Source organism: Crotalus tigris, unplaced genomic scaffold (genome assembly GCF_016545835.1).
Source record: "Crotalus tigris isolate CLP2741 ecotype Arizona unplaced genomic scaffold, ASM1654583v1 scf7180000020201.887925, whole genome shotgun sequence".
NCBI classification, from domain to species: Eukaryota; Metazoa; Chordata; class Lepidosauria; order Squamata; family Viperidae; genus Crotalus; species Crotalus tigris.
In genome coordinates this window covers 61,869-75,704 of record NW_024097902.1, presented here as the reverse complement: position 1 = coordinate 75,704, position 13,836 = coordinate 61,869, and the positions used below count along the sequence as shown (strand labels likewise).

The 13,836-nt window shown below is 36.9% G+C and overlaps 1 protein-coding gene across 3 annotated transcripts in view; it reads left to right on the top strand.

The window, feature by feature from the left end:
• PPP4R4 (protein phosphatase 4 regulatory subunit 4) overlaps positions 1 to 13,836 on the top strand; it is a 75,158-nt gene that overhangs the window by 56,961 nt on the left and 4,361 nt on the right. For 2 of the 3 annotated variants that reach the window (XM_039365882.1, XM_039365884.1), the window contains 8 exons: positions 3,048 to 3,192; positions 3,696 to 3,737; positions 3,823 to 3,897; positions 4,307 to 4,382; positions 5,489 to 5,569; positions 7,163 to 7,256; positions 9,290 to 9,357; positions 9,646 to 9,788. In XM_039365882.1, coding sequence (XP_039221816.1) covers positions 3,048 to 3,192; positions 3,696 to 3,737; positions 3,823 to 3,897; positions 4,307 to 4,382; positions 5,489 to 5,569; positions 7,163 to 7,256; positions 9,290 to 9,357; positions 9,646 to 9,788 — 724 coding nt within the window. Of the gene's footprint in view, positions 1 to 3,047; positions 3,193 to 3,695; positions 3,738 to 3,822; positions 3,898 to 4,306; positions 4,383 to 5,488; positions 5,570 to 7,162; positions 7,257 to 9,289; positions 9,358 to 9,645; positions 9,797 to 13,836 lie in introns of all 3 variants that reach the window. The other variant, XM_039365883.1, reaches the window with a different exon arrangement.

The following is a 13,836-nucleotide window of genomic DNA, read 5'->3' as shown; positions in this document are numbered from 1 at the left end:
TTGATATATTAGAACTCTGTAGATTTGTATCTCATTCTATATATTAATGAATGAGATTTGTATCTCGTTCTATATATTAATTACCAAGAGGAAAGTAGTAAAAATTTAATGAGCCGAGCTTTCATTGGGGCTCATTAAATTTTTACTACTTTCCTCTTGGTGATTGGTATTTATTGGTTTTATTATGGACATTCCCAAGAGTCGAATTTTTAGCTCTCTCTCTCTCTCCCTCTCCCTCCCTCCCTCCTTCTCTCTCTCTCTCTCTCTCTCTCTCTCTATATATATATATATATATATATATATATATATATGTGTGTGTGTGTGTGTGTGTGTGTGTGTGTGTTTTCTGAGGTTTTCGCAGGTGTTTTATGTAGGTCTTTGGTTGTTCGGGTTTTCTCCCGCGTAAAATTGGAAGTGTCTTGGCGACGTTTTGACAAAGTCCCATTCGTCATCTTCAGGCTGGTGTTTTCAGCTTCGTGCTCCTCGAAGCACGAAGCTGAAAACACCAGCCTGAAGATGACGAATGGGACTTCGTCGAAACGTCGTCAAGACACTTCCAATTTTACGCGGGAGAAAACCCGAACAACCAAAGACCTACATATATATGTGTGTGTGTGTGTGTGTATGCTGGAAAATTTGCATAAAAATATGACTCCTGGGCATGTCTATGGTACAAATAAAATACGAACACCAGGAGAATATAAATATAAATATTTATACTCTCCTGGTGTTCGTATTTTATTTGTACCATATATACATACATACATACATACATACATACATACATACATACATACATACTGAGTTTGGTGCTTTGTCAGCATAAAGAAGAAACTGGAACAGGGCTAAAGAAAACATTTATAGAGAAATGAATGGATTTATTCTTAGTAATGTTAATTGGAAAGAATAGTGCAGCTATCCCGACTTTCCTTCCTTAATTTTTTTAATGTTAAGAAAGCAGAAGAAGCAATGAGAAAACATATGAGAATTGAAATATAAAGACAATGATATCTAAATTACCCATACAATGCTGAGTTTGTAGCAGAGCAATTATACAACTGGAAATATTCCTTAACACTTTCCCTGAAATTCTCTGGAATAAAATAAAAACACTGTAATTAACAAAAGTATTGGGACAGGAGCAAAACTTGTTTCTGCACAATAGGCTTAGGTTTTTGAGTACGAATCTTAAATTTCTCCAGTTGACAAGAATGCCTATGATTTGAAAGAGGAAAAAGCTTCATTTAGAGACGTATACAGTTAGTAGCCTAGGAAGTCCGCTGAGGAAACAGAATGTTGAACTAAATATGCAAATGATACCACTTTATTATACTAAAATAAAACAGATGTAGAAGAATGCATTATGGAGGTCAAAGAGGAAACTGAAAGATCTAGAGACTGATCAGTAGTCCAGTGGTGAAGAAGTTAGGCCCAGTAAGCTTTGTGGGGAGCTGAAACAAGAAGTCAAAGGCAATGTTAAATGCCATGGTTCGTGAATTCATGATTGGCAGTAAAGAAGCAAAGATGGTAGATAGAATTGTTTTCCTGAGCTCAAGAAGAGATAATGAAAAAGTGTGTGCTGGAGAACTACAGGAAAGATTATTTTTAGGAAGGAAGGTGGTGATGGAGACAAATTCAGGGTGAGGATATTTCTGTGATAACAAAAATCAGAATTGTTAAAGCTGTTTTTTCTAATGGTAATATTTATCTATGAAAAATGGACATTGATGAAGAGCAAACTAAAAAATATGAACACATTTGAATTATGGATTTGGTCAGTCCTGAATCAAATAAAAATAGGTTGTTCCATTGAGGCAGAGGTCTGCAAGCAGAAACTCAAATATTTGGAGCATGTGTTGAAAATGATTGATAACTAGGGAAAAAATTATTCTGTTTGGCAGTTAAAAATCATACTTGATGTGAGAGTAAGTTTGTCCTCTGTAATAGGAAAAATGTCTTGATCCTAAAGGAATCTATCCATCCCTAGTTCATCTGGTTCATCCAGCTGGGTGACTTTGAGCCAATCACACTCTCTCAGCCCAACTCATGTCACAGAGTTGTTTTGAGGAAAGTAGTAGGAGGAAGAAGTAGATATGTTTGCCCCATTATTTGTAAAAATAATAAAGGTGGAAAAAAAATCTAAAATAAAAGTAAAATTTTAAAAAATCTCTAAAATGTTTAGAAATGTAATTACTCTACAGTAAATGGTAGAATAATGAAAATCTGATTTGCATAACATTGTTTAAAGGTCCATGAAAAAGATAGACAGCAGTATGAGGAATTTCTCTATATAACAGAATCAGGACAGTCTTCTTTACAGTTCCATAGATAATATCAAGCCAACATGAACAAATGATTTCTGTCAGATAATAGGGATTTCATTACCAGAAACAAAAAGCAGGTGGAAATGAGGGCCTTAAAGAATCCTTGAGGAGTGTTAGTAGACATAGTAGACTTTTTCATATTTGATTCAACTATATAAATATTCATAAAATACACCCAAGGGAACAGATTTTTTGAAATTTACTAGTTTAAAAAGATAAAGACGTTTTTCAAAAATTATATATACCATCCCTTTGAAATACTCAACATGCTATTATCCTTGCTATTTTAAAATATATGTATTTACTGTACTCCTGTCTTGTATTTACTGCACATTTACTGCAAGAAAAGTTGATGTTAGGTGCCATCAGTTTTGCTCCAACTCATGATGACTGCATGGACAATTATTTGCAATAAGATATAGTTCTTTCAAGATCAGTGATCTCCCTGATATTGTCCCTCTACCTTATCTATTGCCTTCTCTGCTTCTCCTTGTCCCAAACTGCCAAACAAAATAATCTTTTTTCCCTAATTATCAGTCCTGTCTATTTTAGCAACCACCATTTTACTGGGCTTTAACTCTTCTTTTAGGGCTTCGGAGCATAGACTTTATTTACTTCAATATTATTTATCACTTCAGGTTTGCATGTTTCTGTTTATTTTTTTTTAACCTTGTGTATATCTTCAATTTTTAAAAAAAATATAAACATTATTTCCCTATATAGAATGAAACTTTGTTATTTATTACCAAAAGTGAAGTCAACCCTCAAGGTTCCCACAGACAAACATTTACTGCAGCAGCTAGAAATGAGTGTAAGAAAACTTCTATGTGAGGAAAAAGATAAAGACGTCTTGAACATTGTTAAAAAAGTATGTGAGGTTTTTTTATTCATTCAGTATTTTTCTTATATTTTTATAATAATTCTTAAGATAACAGACTTCATTGTACAAAATCATGGTTTGCTTAATGCAACAATTAAATCCAAGTAACAGCTTGGTTTAGTATGATATGTGAATCCATTTTATGAGTTGCAAAGTTTTTGAATTCTGTTCATATTTGAGGTAAATCAAATATAATGGTCTTACTATAAATGTATAGGAATATATAGTTACAATGAATTTTGGATCATATATTGTTCAAATGTAAGCATCCATAATTAGAAGTCTCTTATATTATGATCAGTAAGCTTCTGCTTAAAGAATGATGCAGGCTTCTAGTAGGTAGGCATCCCGGTTCCCAAGCTAGCCTGGTATCTTATCCTCTGGATGTGTCTATGTCCTTTCTAAAATTGCTAGTAGGAAATCCAAACCATTTGAGATTCTTTTAAAACAATTATGGCAAATCTATAATAATACTAAATCTTTTTTAATAGATGGTACTAGAACTTGACAGAATGGATACCTCTTTAGATGCCGTAAGTATAAACTCAAATGATAGCGGTAATACTCTGCTGAAACTTCCAACATGATTGCTGATCCTCTGGTTTCACATTTGAACAGTTTCAGAAGAGGTTTTATGAAAATGATCTATTGGATCAGCAGAAAGAAAGAGAGGAACAACTTCTTTTGGAAATGGTATGTTTATTGCATGAAAAAGGTGTTACTTGACTATCATACAAAGTACCAGTGAATTCTAATTAATTCTAATCAGAGAAACAATTGATTTCCCCTAATCTGGGTGCTCTCCTAGAATTTTACAGCTGTGTCTTTTTTTTTTCTCAGAGAGAAAGCAACCAAACAGTGTGGTAGCATAAGAGGAGAGCTTATTTATATATTTATGGCTTTATTTTTAGGGGAGTTTGGCAGCTTCGGCACCAAAATACACTTTGAACAAACAATTCTTTTATCACTGATAACATAAAGCATTTCAGGCTGTTTTTTGAACCTAGGCAGATCATAAAACCATGCTAGCACAAAAGTTGCAGCCCATTAATCTAGATTTCATTTTTCCATTAACACTTTTATTATATTGTTTTCCTACTAGGAACAAATAGAAAAAGAGAAACAGCAAAATGAGAGCAGATCTACAAATATGGGTGATAAAATATATGAAAAGAAGCGTAAGTTGTTGTGATTTTTGGGGGGTTGTTTCCTTTCTCCAAAGGTTGGCTGGCTGGCTGGCTGGCTGGCTGGCTGGCTGGCTGGCTGGCTGGCTGATTTATTTATTTATTTATTTATTTATTTATTTATTTATTTATTTAACAAAAAGGGGTCAGCTGGAGGTGGTAGATATTATTGTATTAATTAAAATCCTCTATGGATAGTTGCTGCTAACTTACTATAAGAGCATGTTATAGCAGTGTATTTGAAGTAGGAAGTCCAAGCTTACATTATGGAAAAGACCCAGTTCTTATTTGCTAGGAAAAGTTTTCACACAAAATCATTGGAGGCCAAACTATCGACTGTTGAGGGCTATTACTTGAAATGGATTGGTACAATTAGCAAAATATATTATGGAAAAGCCTTATCTTTTATAATTTTTATTGCTTTTTAAATAATATTATTATTGCTTTTTAAATAAATGCAGCAAAAGAAGAAAAAAACAGAACATAAAATACATATTAAAAATTACAGTGCTTTAAAAATGAGTAAAAAACTACAACAGAAAAGAAAGAAAATATAATATTACATTACTTGTATTAAGTATACTTTTGTACACTGGCACCTTGAAGCCATAATTAATGATGGGGGAAAGCTGAAAAAAAATTGCTTTAAGAAGTAGAAGAAAGAGAAATGTGAGGCTAATTCCTTCTGTTTCGCATTATGATTGTCCTAAAGCCAGTATTTTTGTTTCCTGTTTTGCTCTACCAGCAAGCTGATCATGCCACTCTAAGTGTAGAAACAAACAATATTGAGTTTATTTCAAGCATCAGCTCTATGGATTAACTCTTCAGTTGAAAGACTTGATTGCTGATTGTGCTGATAAAGAACTTAAGTTAAGCATAAAACCTTGTATTGAATGATGGCCTACTTTTCTGCAGTATCTGTAGAAAAGCATGTTACATTTCAGTGAAGTTCAAAATTTGGCACTTGATGATATGAGTGATAATTTGCATTGCCCAGTAATACTTGTAATATTTGATGAATTGTATTTAATTTCAAATAGTAGAAATATTAGTTTTGTTCTTGTAGTTAATCTCAGTGCATATAATAACCTTTGTTTTAGGTAGAGACAGTAAAGCATCATCAACGTTGGCCAAAACTATCCCAATGTCTGTTTCTGGAAACCCTTCAGGCGCTTCAACAAGTAAGAAACAAATCTCTTCTGCATAATTTTTTAAAATCAAATCTATATTGCAAAGAACATAAAGGAATAAGTGGAAAAGCATCATGTCTCAGGTGATCTATGGGAGGCATTAAAGCAGGGATCTTCAAACTTGTGCTTTTATGACTCATGGACTGCAACTCCCAGAATTCCTCAGCCAGCGTTTGAAGACCCCTGCATTAAAAGTATACCTGCACTTGAAATACTCTTAAAAATTCAGGAAAATATTTAAAAATGTATCTGCCTTGAAAGTAGCCCATATTGAACTGTATAGCACTGCCAAAACATCAGGAGTTGACCAACAAAATGTTTTATGAAATGTTGTATTATATCATAAAATGCTTTATGATAGTTTTTTGTCATAAAATGTTTTATAAAATTGGCCAAATTTCAATTTTGTTATAGTCATGGATCCTGAATTTTGGATGCATTTTTAAATTAGCCCATTTGAGCCTTAATGTCCCCAGCTGGAAAGATAATATTGACTTTTTAGCAATCATTGAGGAATTGAATGCTTAAAAATTAAATGTGATTTTATCTACCTTTCATGTGGAAGTTATTGCAGGAGAAATATTAAAATCAGGTGAATGGAGTGAGAATATATTGCATAAGAAGCATGTATAGTAAAATAAGAGACATGTCCAAAAATTATTGGATGATGAACAAATGTGGGCTGATAATAAAAGTGAATGACCAGGATGAAAAACATAATTGAGGTGGTAATATAGAGAAAACAAATGGGGATGAATTGTAAACAAATATGAGGGGGGGGGAATGAATGAACCAAGACAAAGGAGATGACTAAGAATATTTTGTTAGGCGAGAGTTGATGAGAGTCTCAAGAAGAAAGAATTGAAAAATTTAAAGAATAAAAGGCAGCATAAGAAAATGGTGGAAGTAAGGATGATTTGCAAAGATAGGAAGTTATTGAAAGTTATGGATATTGGTGTGAACTAGATACAGTTTTTCTTGTCTCATACTTCCATGTTTCCCCTTATGATTTGAACTCTTTTTCTGCACTCTATAGAATACTGCTTACCTCTAAAAATAATAACTGATGGGTATGTGTAGTGGGTGAATGTACTAATTTTTTTGGGGGGTGGAGTCTCCCCAGGTAGTTCTAATCTCATTTTTGGTCCAGGTTTTGCAGATACCTTTCTCCTTGTTTTCTATCTTTAATTTCTTTTGTTTACTATTCTAATTCTTTGTGCTTTTCTTAAGCTTGTTTACCATGAAAAGGAATTATGTGATGGAAATGTATATATGTTCCACCTTTCCCAGGACTCAAGATGGTAAAGATAGCACAGTATAATAATATAAATAATTCTAATAATCATTGCCTGTATGGTTAACTTGTATTCAGTGAAATTAGATCACATGTCTTGTCAGAATTCCATAAAATTAATAACTGGACCTTTATGTTCAGTGAGGATAATGGTTTTTAGAACATAAACATGGTTTAAAAAAACAGTATTCATGCCTATTAGCATTACTCATTGGCAGATTATGGATTGCACTTGCAGTTATATATTTGCTAAGAAAGAGCTATATTATTAATTATAATTTTTCTTTTAGGCAAAGAAGTAAAAAAGTCTAAATTGGTTAGAAGTCAGTCTTTCAGTAGTCAAGCTATTCAGTCAAAATATGGCAACATTGACAAATGCTCCAGGTATGTAATATTTTGTTTTCTCCAATGTTAGGTGCATGACTGTAGTGTATAACCTATACTGTAGCTGCTCATTATGGAAGCATAACATTTGCTTTGCCAATTCCAAAAACCAAAAGTAAACAGTGGGATACCACAAGGCTCCATCTTAGGCCCAGTACTCTTCAATATCTTCATCAATGACTTAGATGAGGGAATTGAAGGGGAACTCATCATATTTGCAGATGACACTAAACTGGCAGGAATAGCCAACATCTCAGAAGACAAGCTCAGGATTCAAAAAGATCTTGACAAACTGGAACAATGGGCCCTATCCAACAAAATGAGTTTTAATGTGGAGAAAAGCAAAATTTTACATTTAGGCAGGAAAAAATCAAAGGTTTAAGTACAGTTTAGGCGAGACCTGCTCAAAAACAGCAACTGTGAGAGGGACCTTGGATCCTGGTGGACGATCACTTGACTATGAGCCAGCAATGTGCAGCAGCTGTGAAAAAAGCTAATATAATCCTGGGTTGTATAAACAGGCATAGAATCAAGATCACGCGAAGTATTAATACTACTTTATAAAACCTTAGTGAGACGACACTTGGAATACTGCAATCAAATTTGGTCACCATACTACAAAAAAGATGTTTAGATCTTGGAAAAAGTTCAGAGAAGAGCAACAAAGATGATGAAAGGCTTGGAGACTAAAACATATGAAGAACAGCTGCAGGACTTGGATTTGGCTAGTCCAAAGAAAAGAAGAAATAGGGGCGACATGATAGCAGTATTCCAGTATTTGAGGGGCTGCCACAAAGAAGAGGTCAAAGAGGTCAAATTATTCTCCAAAGCACCAGAGGGAAGGACGAGAAACAATGGTTGGAAACTGATCAAAGAGAAAAACAACCTGGAATTAAGGAGAAACTTCTTAACAGTGAGGACAATAACCAGTGGAACAGCTTGCCTCCAGAAATTGTGGGTGCTCCATCACTGGAAGTTTTTAAGAAGAGCCTAGACAGTCACTTGTCTGAGATGGTATAGGCTCTCCTGCTTGAGCGGGAAGCTGGACTAAAAGACCTCCAAGGTCCCTTCAAGCTCTATTCTATTCTAAAGAAGGAAGGGCTGAAAAGAAAAAAAATTCTTTGAGTGATGTGCCATACTTTAAAAATTAAATGGATAAAAAACTGGAAGGGGCCAAATGTGTCTATATTTTTAAAAAGCTAGCAATTTTTTTTTCTGAAGGCCAGAAAAGCTAGCACATGGAGGGGAGGGTAACTCCTGTGATAGGCCAGAGAAAGGAAGCTCGGATCTTGAAGATTCAATTTTTCCTTTCTTCAGCCCAGTACAGCAATCCTTTTCTGGACACAGATGGGAGGAGAATCACCGTGCTAGACTGCAGAAAGAAGCTTGGATCCAGACGATCTAAGCTTCCTTTTTCCAGCCCAGCACAGTGGTTACCTTCCACACACAAAGGGGAAAGGAACTCCTGAGATAGGTTGTCATGCAATCACTATTTGCAACATTCTCTACTAGCCTTCCCAGAAAAATCAATGGGAAAATGGTAGGAAATGTTGTAAGCTACTATTGCCTACCAAAGGATATCGCCCTTCCCTCCATTCATAGGGGAAAGGGAGATTCCTTTGCTGGGCTGCAGAAATGAAGCTTGGATTGCTGCATTGAGGGGAGGGGAACCCCTGCACTGAGCTGGAGAAACACAGGCCAGGAATACTTTTTCATGCACAGAGGGGAGCTACATGCCCACTTTTGGCAGGCAGCTATTTCACTCTGACCATTCAACAATCCATGCGGTCATTTAACTATCACAATTGGGAGAGCCAGGATTGCAGTGGTTAAGCAAAAAGATCATTACCACGACTTACAATCAAGATTTCGGGTGTAATTGTGATACCAGTAATAAGTTGAGGACTATTACTTTATAACTATGTTGTGTAAGGTTGTGAACTGTCTTGAAATCTCTGAAATGAAAAATTATAAAAACTAATATGATAAGTACACATTATAACATTCCCATTATATTTGTGTTATATCTTCAGCAAAAGTTCTTCAATAGGCTATACTTCTGTGTCAGGAGTAGCAAAGAATTCTATGTTCTCATTTACTGGTAAGAAAACTGTGTTACTTTTTATTCATTCATTCATTCACTTATTTATATTTCATACTTAACTGTTCATCTCCCTCAAATAAAATAATATTTTATTACAATTATTTTAGTGGCTTTGTTTTGTTTTTAAAGAGTCCAATGCCCTAGTTTTGTCTCAAATGCAAGAAATTATAAAAGCTAACATATCTGCTTGATAATCACTTCATGCAACTAACAAAATTTTTAGCTCTGAAACAAATTAGTTTAATTATAATTTGACTTTCTGAAATTTTATATATTTTCTTTTAGATGATTCCTTCCGAACTCGTCCCAACAATGTCAGCGGCACTGCTGTTTTTAACTCTACTTCCACCTTACCATCTTCTTCTCGTAACACAAATAACACAGTTGATCAAAAAAGCAATGGGAATAAAGAGAGCCATTCACGGAAGGTTAGCTTGTAAGTGATCAACTAAAATTAGTGCAGGATTAAAGATTACAATAAATAACTGATTTTTCATTTTCACACTTTTAAGTTGTTTCTCCTACTCAGGATGAAAATGAATTCTGCTTATGTTGTCATTTCCACAGCTATGTTGAGATAATTATTTATGATTGCTTTAACCATTGTTTTAGCAAGAACACAGAAGTAGTGGTTACAGATTCATTCTAATTTATTACTAAGACTAGACAACCCATGAATTAAAGGTTTAACTCTTCTGATTTAGTATTGGGGAGGCTATGCCTGTTTTGGTAAGCTGTTTCATCTCAAAAACAATGTTCCTGGCCCAAATATACTATACAAAGAACTAGAATTATTATGGTAGTTCTGGATAGTATGATGACTAAAATAATCATAACACTGGTTTTCAGGAACAGCTGCAATTGACTCATCACTGTATTTTAATGCTGCTAGATGTGGGTAAGAGTAGTGTGGAATTAGTATTCATTATCTCTATGACTCACACATATGACTTTGCACTTGTACTGATCATCATTCTGGAATAATAGCTTTAGATTCAAATGATGGTCTACAGAGATACAAATTCATATGTATGAATGTACTGATAATTAAAGAACCATTGTTTACTTAGGCCAGTGGTTCTCAACCTTCCTAATGCCATGACCCTTTAATACAGCTCCTCATGTTGTGGTGACCCCCAACCATAAAATTATTTTCGTTGCTACTTCATAACTGTAATTTTGCTACTGTTATGAATAGTAATGTAAATATCTGATATGCAGAGTGTATTTTCATTGTAACGAATTGAATATAATTAAAGCATAGTGATTAATCACAAAAACAATATAGCAATGCTCGCTGGAGAAGCTTACTCTTCCTTGCTCAAAAATGTTGGGAGGGAGGGAAGGGGAAGGAAGAAAGGAAGATTGAAGGGGAAAGGAAGGAGATGGAGAAGGAAGGAGATTGAAGGGGAAAGGAAGGAAGGAAGGAAGGAGAAAGAGATTGAAGTGGAAGGGATGGAGATGGAAGGAAGGAAGGAAGATTTAAGGGGAAAGGAAGGAGATGGAGAAGGAAGGAGATTGAGGGGGAAAGGAAGGAAGGAAGGAAAGGAAGTAAGGAAGGAAGGAAGGAAGGAAGGAAGGAAGGAGAGATTGAAGGGGAAGGGAAGGAGATGGATGGATGGAAGGAAGGAAGGAAGGATTGATCTTTGGAGAGTCATGTTTTTCCAGATGGTGATGAACTGCAACTCCCAGCGTTCCCCACTCTTCCACAGTGCTTTTTAGGGCTGCTGGGGATGGTAGTCCAGTAAGGTCTGGAGACACACACAGATGCCCTCCGACGGCGAGGGAGGCAGGCCGGGCTGCACGGGGAGGCTCCGACGTGGAGGGCAGCCGGGAGCGGAGCGCGGCCGAGTAACCAGGAGACGTGGGGACCGGCTCAGCACCTCAGCTCAGCCATCATAAGCAGCAGCAGTGCGTTGCCCAAGCAGGGCGGGAAGAGAGGGGGCGGTGGTAGCAAGTCATGAAAGCAGCGTCCACATGTTCAGGGTGCAAACGCCTTGGGTGGTTTGGCTCCCCCACCCCTTTATTTACTGATCTGCCACAAGCTCGTGCAAACAAGCCCCGAGGAGTTCTGAACAAGCGGTCGTTTAAAAAAAAAAAGCTTTCAGCAACGAGGCAGAAAGGGGAACTCGCTCACGGCTCTTTTTTTCCCTTTTCTCGGTGACTGGGAAGGCAGCAGCCAGAGACGCCGCTGCACAAAGGGAGGTGGAGAGAGGGGCGAGGGGAAAAACTTCACTCAACTTTTGCCCTTATCAGACCCGGTCCCCTTCTGGTCGACCCCCACCATCCACCCGACCCCTTCACCTCCCACTACAGATCGATACTACCCCTCGGGAGTATTTCACCAGGCTTTTTTTTTTTACCTTGCCCTGCGCTTCTCCCAGACGGAAGCCAGGCAAGAGGATCTGAAAGACGCCGAGCAGGAGGTTCATAGCCGTGGCGACACAGCAATAGCTGCTCTGCAATGGCTGGCGCAGGCCCACCATGCTGCTGAGGCGGCTGCTTTCCTGTCTGTCCGAGCTGACTGGCACAGCTAGCCTTGAGCAGAAATTCTCACTAGTATCTCGGTTCCTAAGACCATCGGAAATATGTGTTTTCCGATGGTCTTAGGCGACCCCTGTGGAAGCGTTGTTCGACCCCCAAAAGGGTCGTGACCCACAGGTTGAGAACCGCTGATTTAGGCACTGTTATTTTGCAATTTTATTCATCAGCAGCCTGTATTTTTTGATATTACAGGTAATCCTCAATTTATCACTGGTTATTTAACAACTGTTTGAAATTACCGTTGCCTCAGAAAGAGTGCTTTATGGCCCATAAAGCACTTCTGGCTATCATAAAACACTGTGCTGCTCCCCCTGTGATCACACGACCACATTTGTGGCATTTGGCAACCTGTTCACATTTAATGACCAATTCCCAAGTGCCCTGTGATCATGTGATTGCCATTTGCAATCATCTCTATTAACTTTCTCAGAAAGTCAGTGGGGAAGCCGACAGGGAAGGTTGCAAGCTGCTGCTGCTGCCACCTGCCTGAGATCTCCCTCTTGTTCTTGGGGTTTGGCTGACATTGCCGTCTGCTGAGTTGGACCCTCAGCCTCTCTGTTTGGGCTGCAGAGATGGGGCTTGGATCACAAACATCTGAGCCCTGTCTCTGCAGCCTGGCAGATGCGGAGGCATGTACACATGGAAGAGCACTGGAAAGCTTGTGAATATAGGAAGTCTTCAACTTGCGACCACAATTCAGCCCAAAATTTATGTTGTTAAGTGAGACATTTGTTAAGTGAGCTTTGCCCCATTTTACAACTTTTCTTGCCATAGTTGCCAAGTGCATCACTGCAGTTGATAAGTTAGTAACATGGTCGTTAAGTGAATCTGGCTTCCCCATTGACTTTGCCTGTCAGAAGGTCGCAGAAGGGATCACACGACCTTGGGACACAGTAAAGATCATAAATATGAACCAGTTGTCAAGCATCTGACTTTTGGTCACATGATCCATGAGGATGCTGCAAAGATCGTAACTATGAAAAACAGTCATAAGTCATATTTTTCAGTGCTGTTGTAACTTTGAATGATCCCTAAATGAACTGTTGTAAGTACTACCTGTACCTTTGTTTTGAAAACCAGAAAGATGTATGATTGCATCTCAGTTTGTATTTCAGTAGTGTTCATCTGGAAGCTGTGGGAATTCTCAGATACCTGAATCAATTTTCAGTTTATAGTAGGCCTGTAACTTTCATTTGTAGTGCATTGCTGTTCATAGAATTTCATTCAGAAAGTAATTTTATCCACAGGAGACTTGCATCAATGAGTTTGAAAACAGAACATATTCATTCCCATTGCTAGTAAATAGACTGCGTTAAATGAGTCATACTCAAATAGACAGCAAACATGAATCACAAACATAGGTAATTAAAAAAAAGTATGTTCTGTGACTGTTGTACTGCATTTGGTTTTATTATCTTTTGTATATCTGCTCATTGTGAAGAGCTTCAGATATTTTCTTTCAACATAATAACTTATATTCTTACACTCCTTCACAAAGCATTAAAATATATAGCTAGTCAGGCATTATGTGCCCCTAAGATGAATAATTTTAATGTGGGTTGGGATAAGTAATACTTTACCATATGGGCATATACCGCTAAAGTATCTGGTAATGTTCTAAATAATTCCTTTAATTTAATATTAGTACTCAGAAATAAATATCTTTAACAAGGATACAGGAAACTTATTCACATTATTACTCATCAGATTAAGGTATACAAGTTACAATGACAGGCAGGTATGATTGCTCTGGCAATATTATTTATGTTTAAGATAGTTGTCTTTCAACATAATCTTTCTAACAGTTAAGCAATGGTAGCAGAAAAGAAAGCCACTTTGATCTAGGGCAGGGGTAGGCAACCTTGGCTCTTTTATGACTTCAACTCCAAGAAGGTGATCCTCCCCTACCAGACGCACAGGTATCCAAGCACT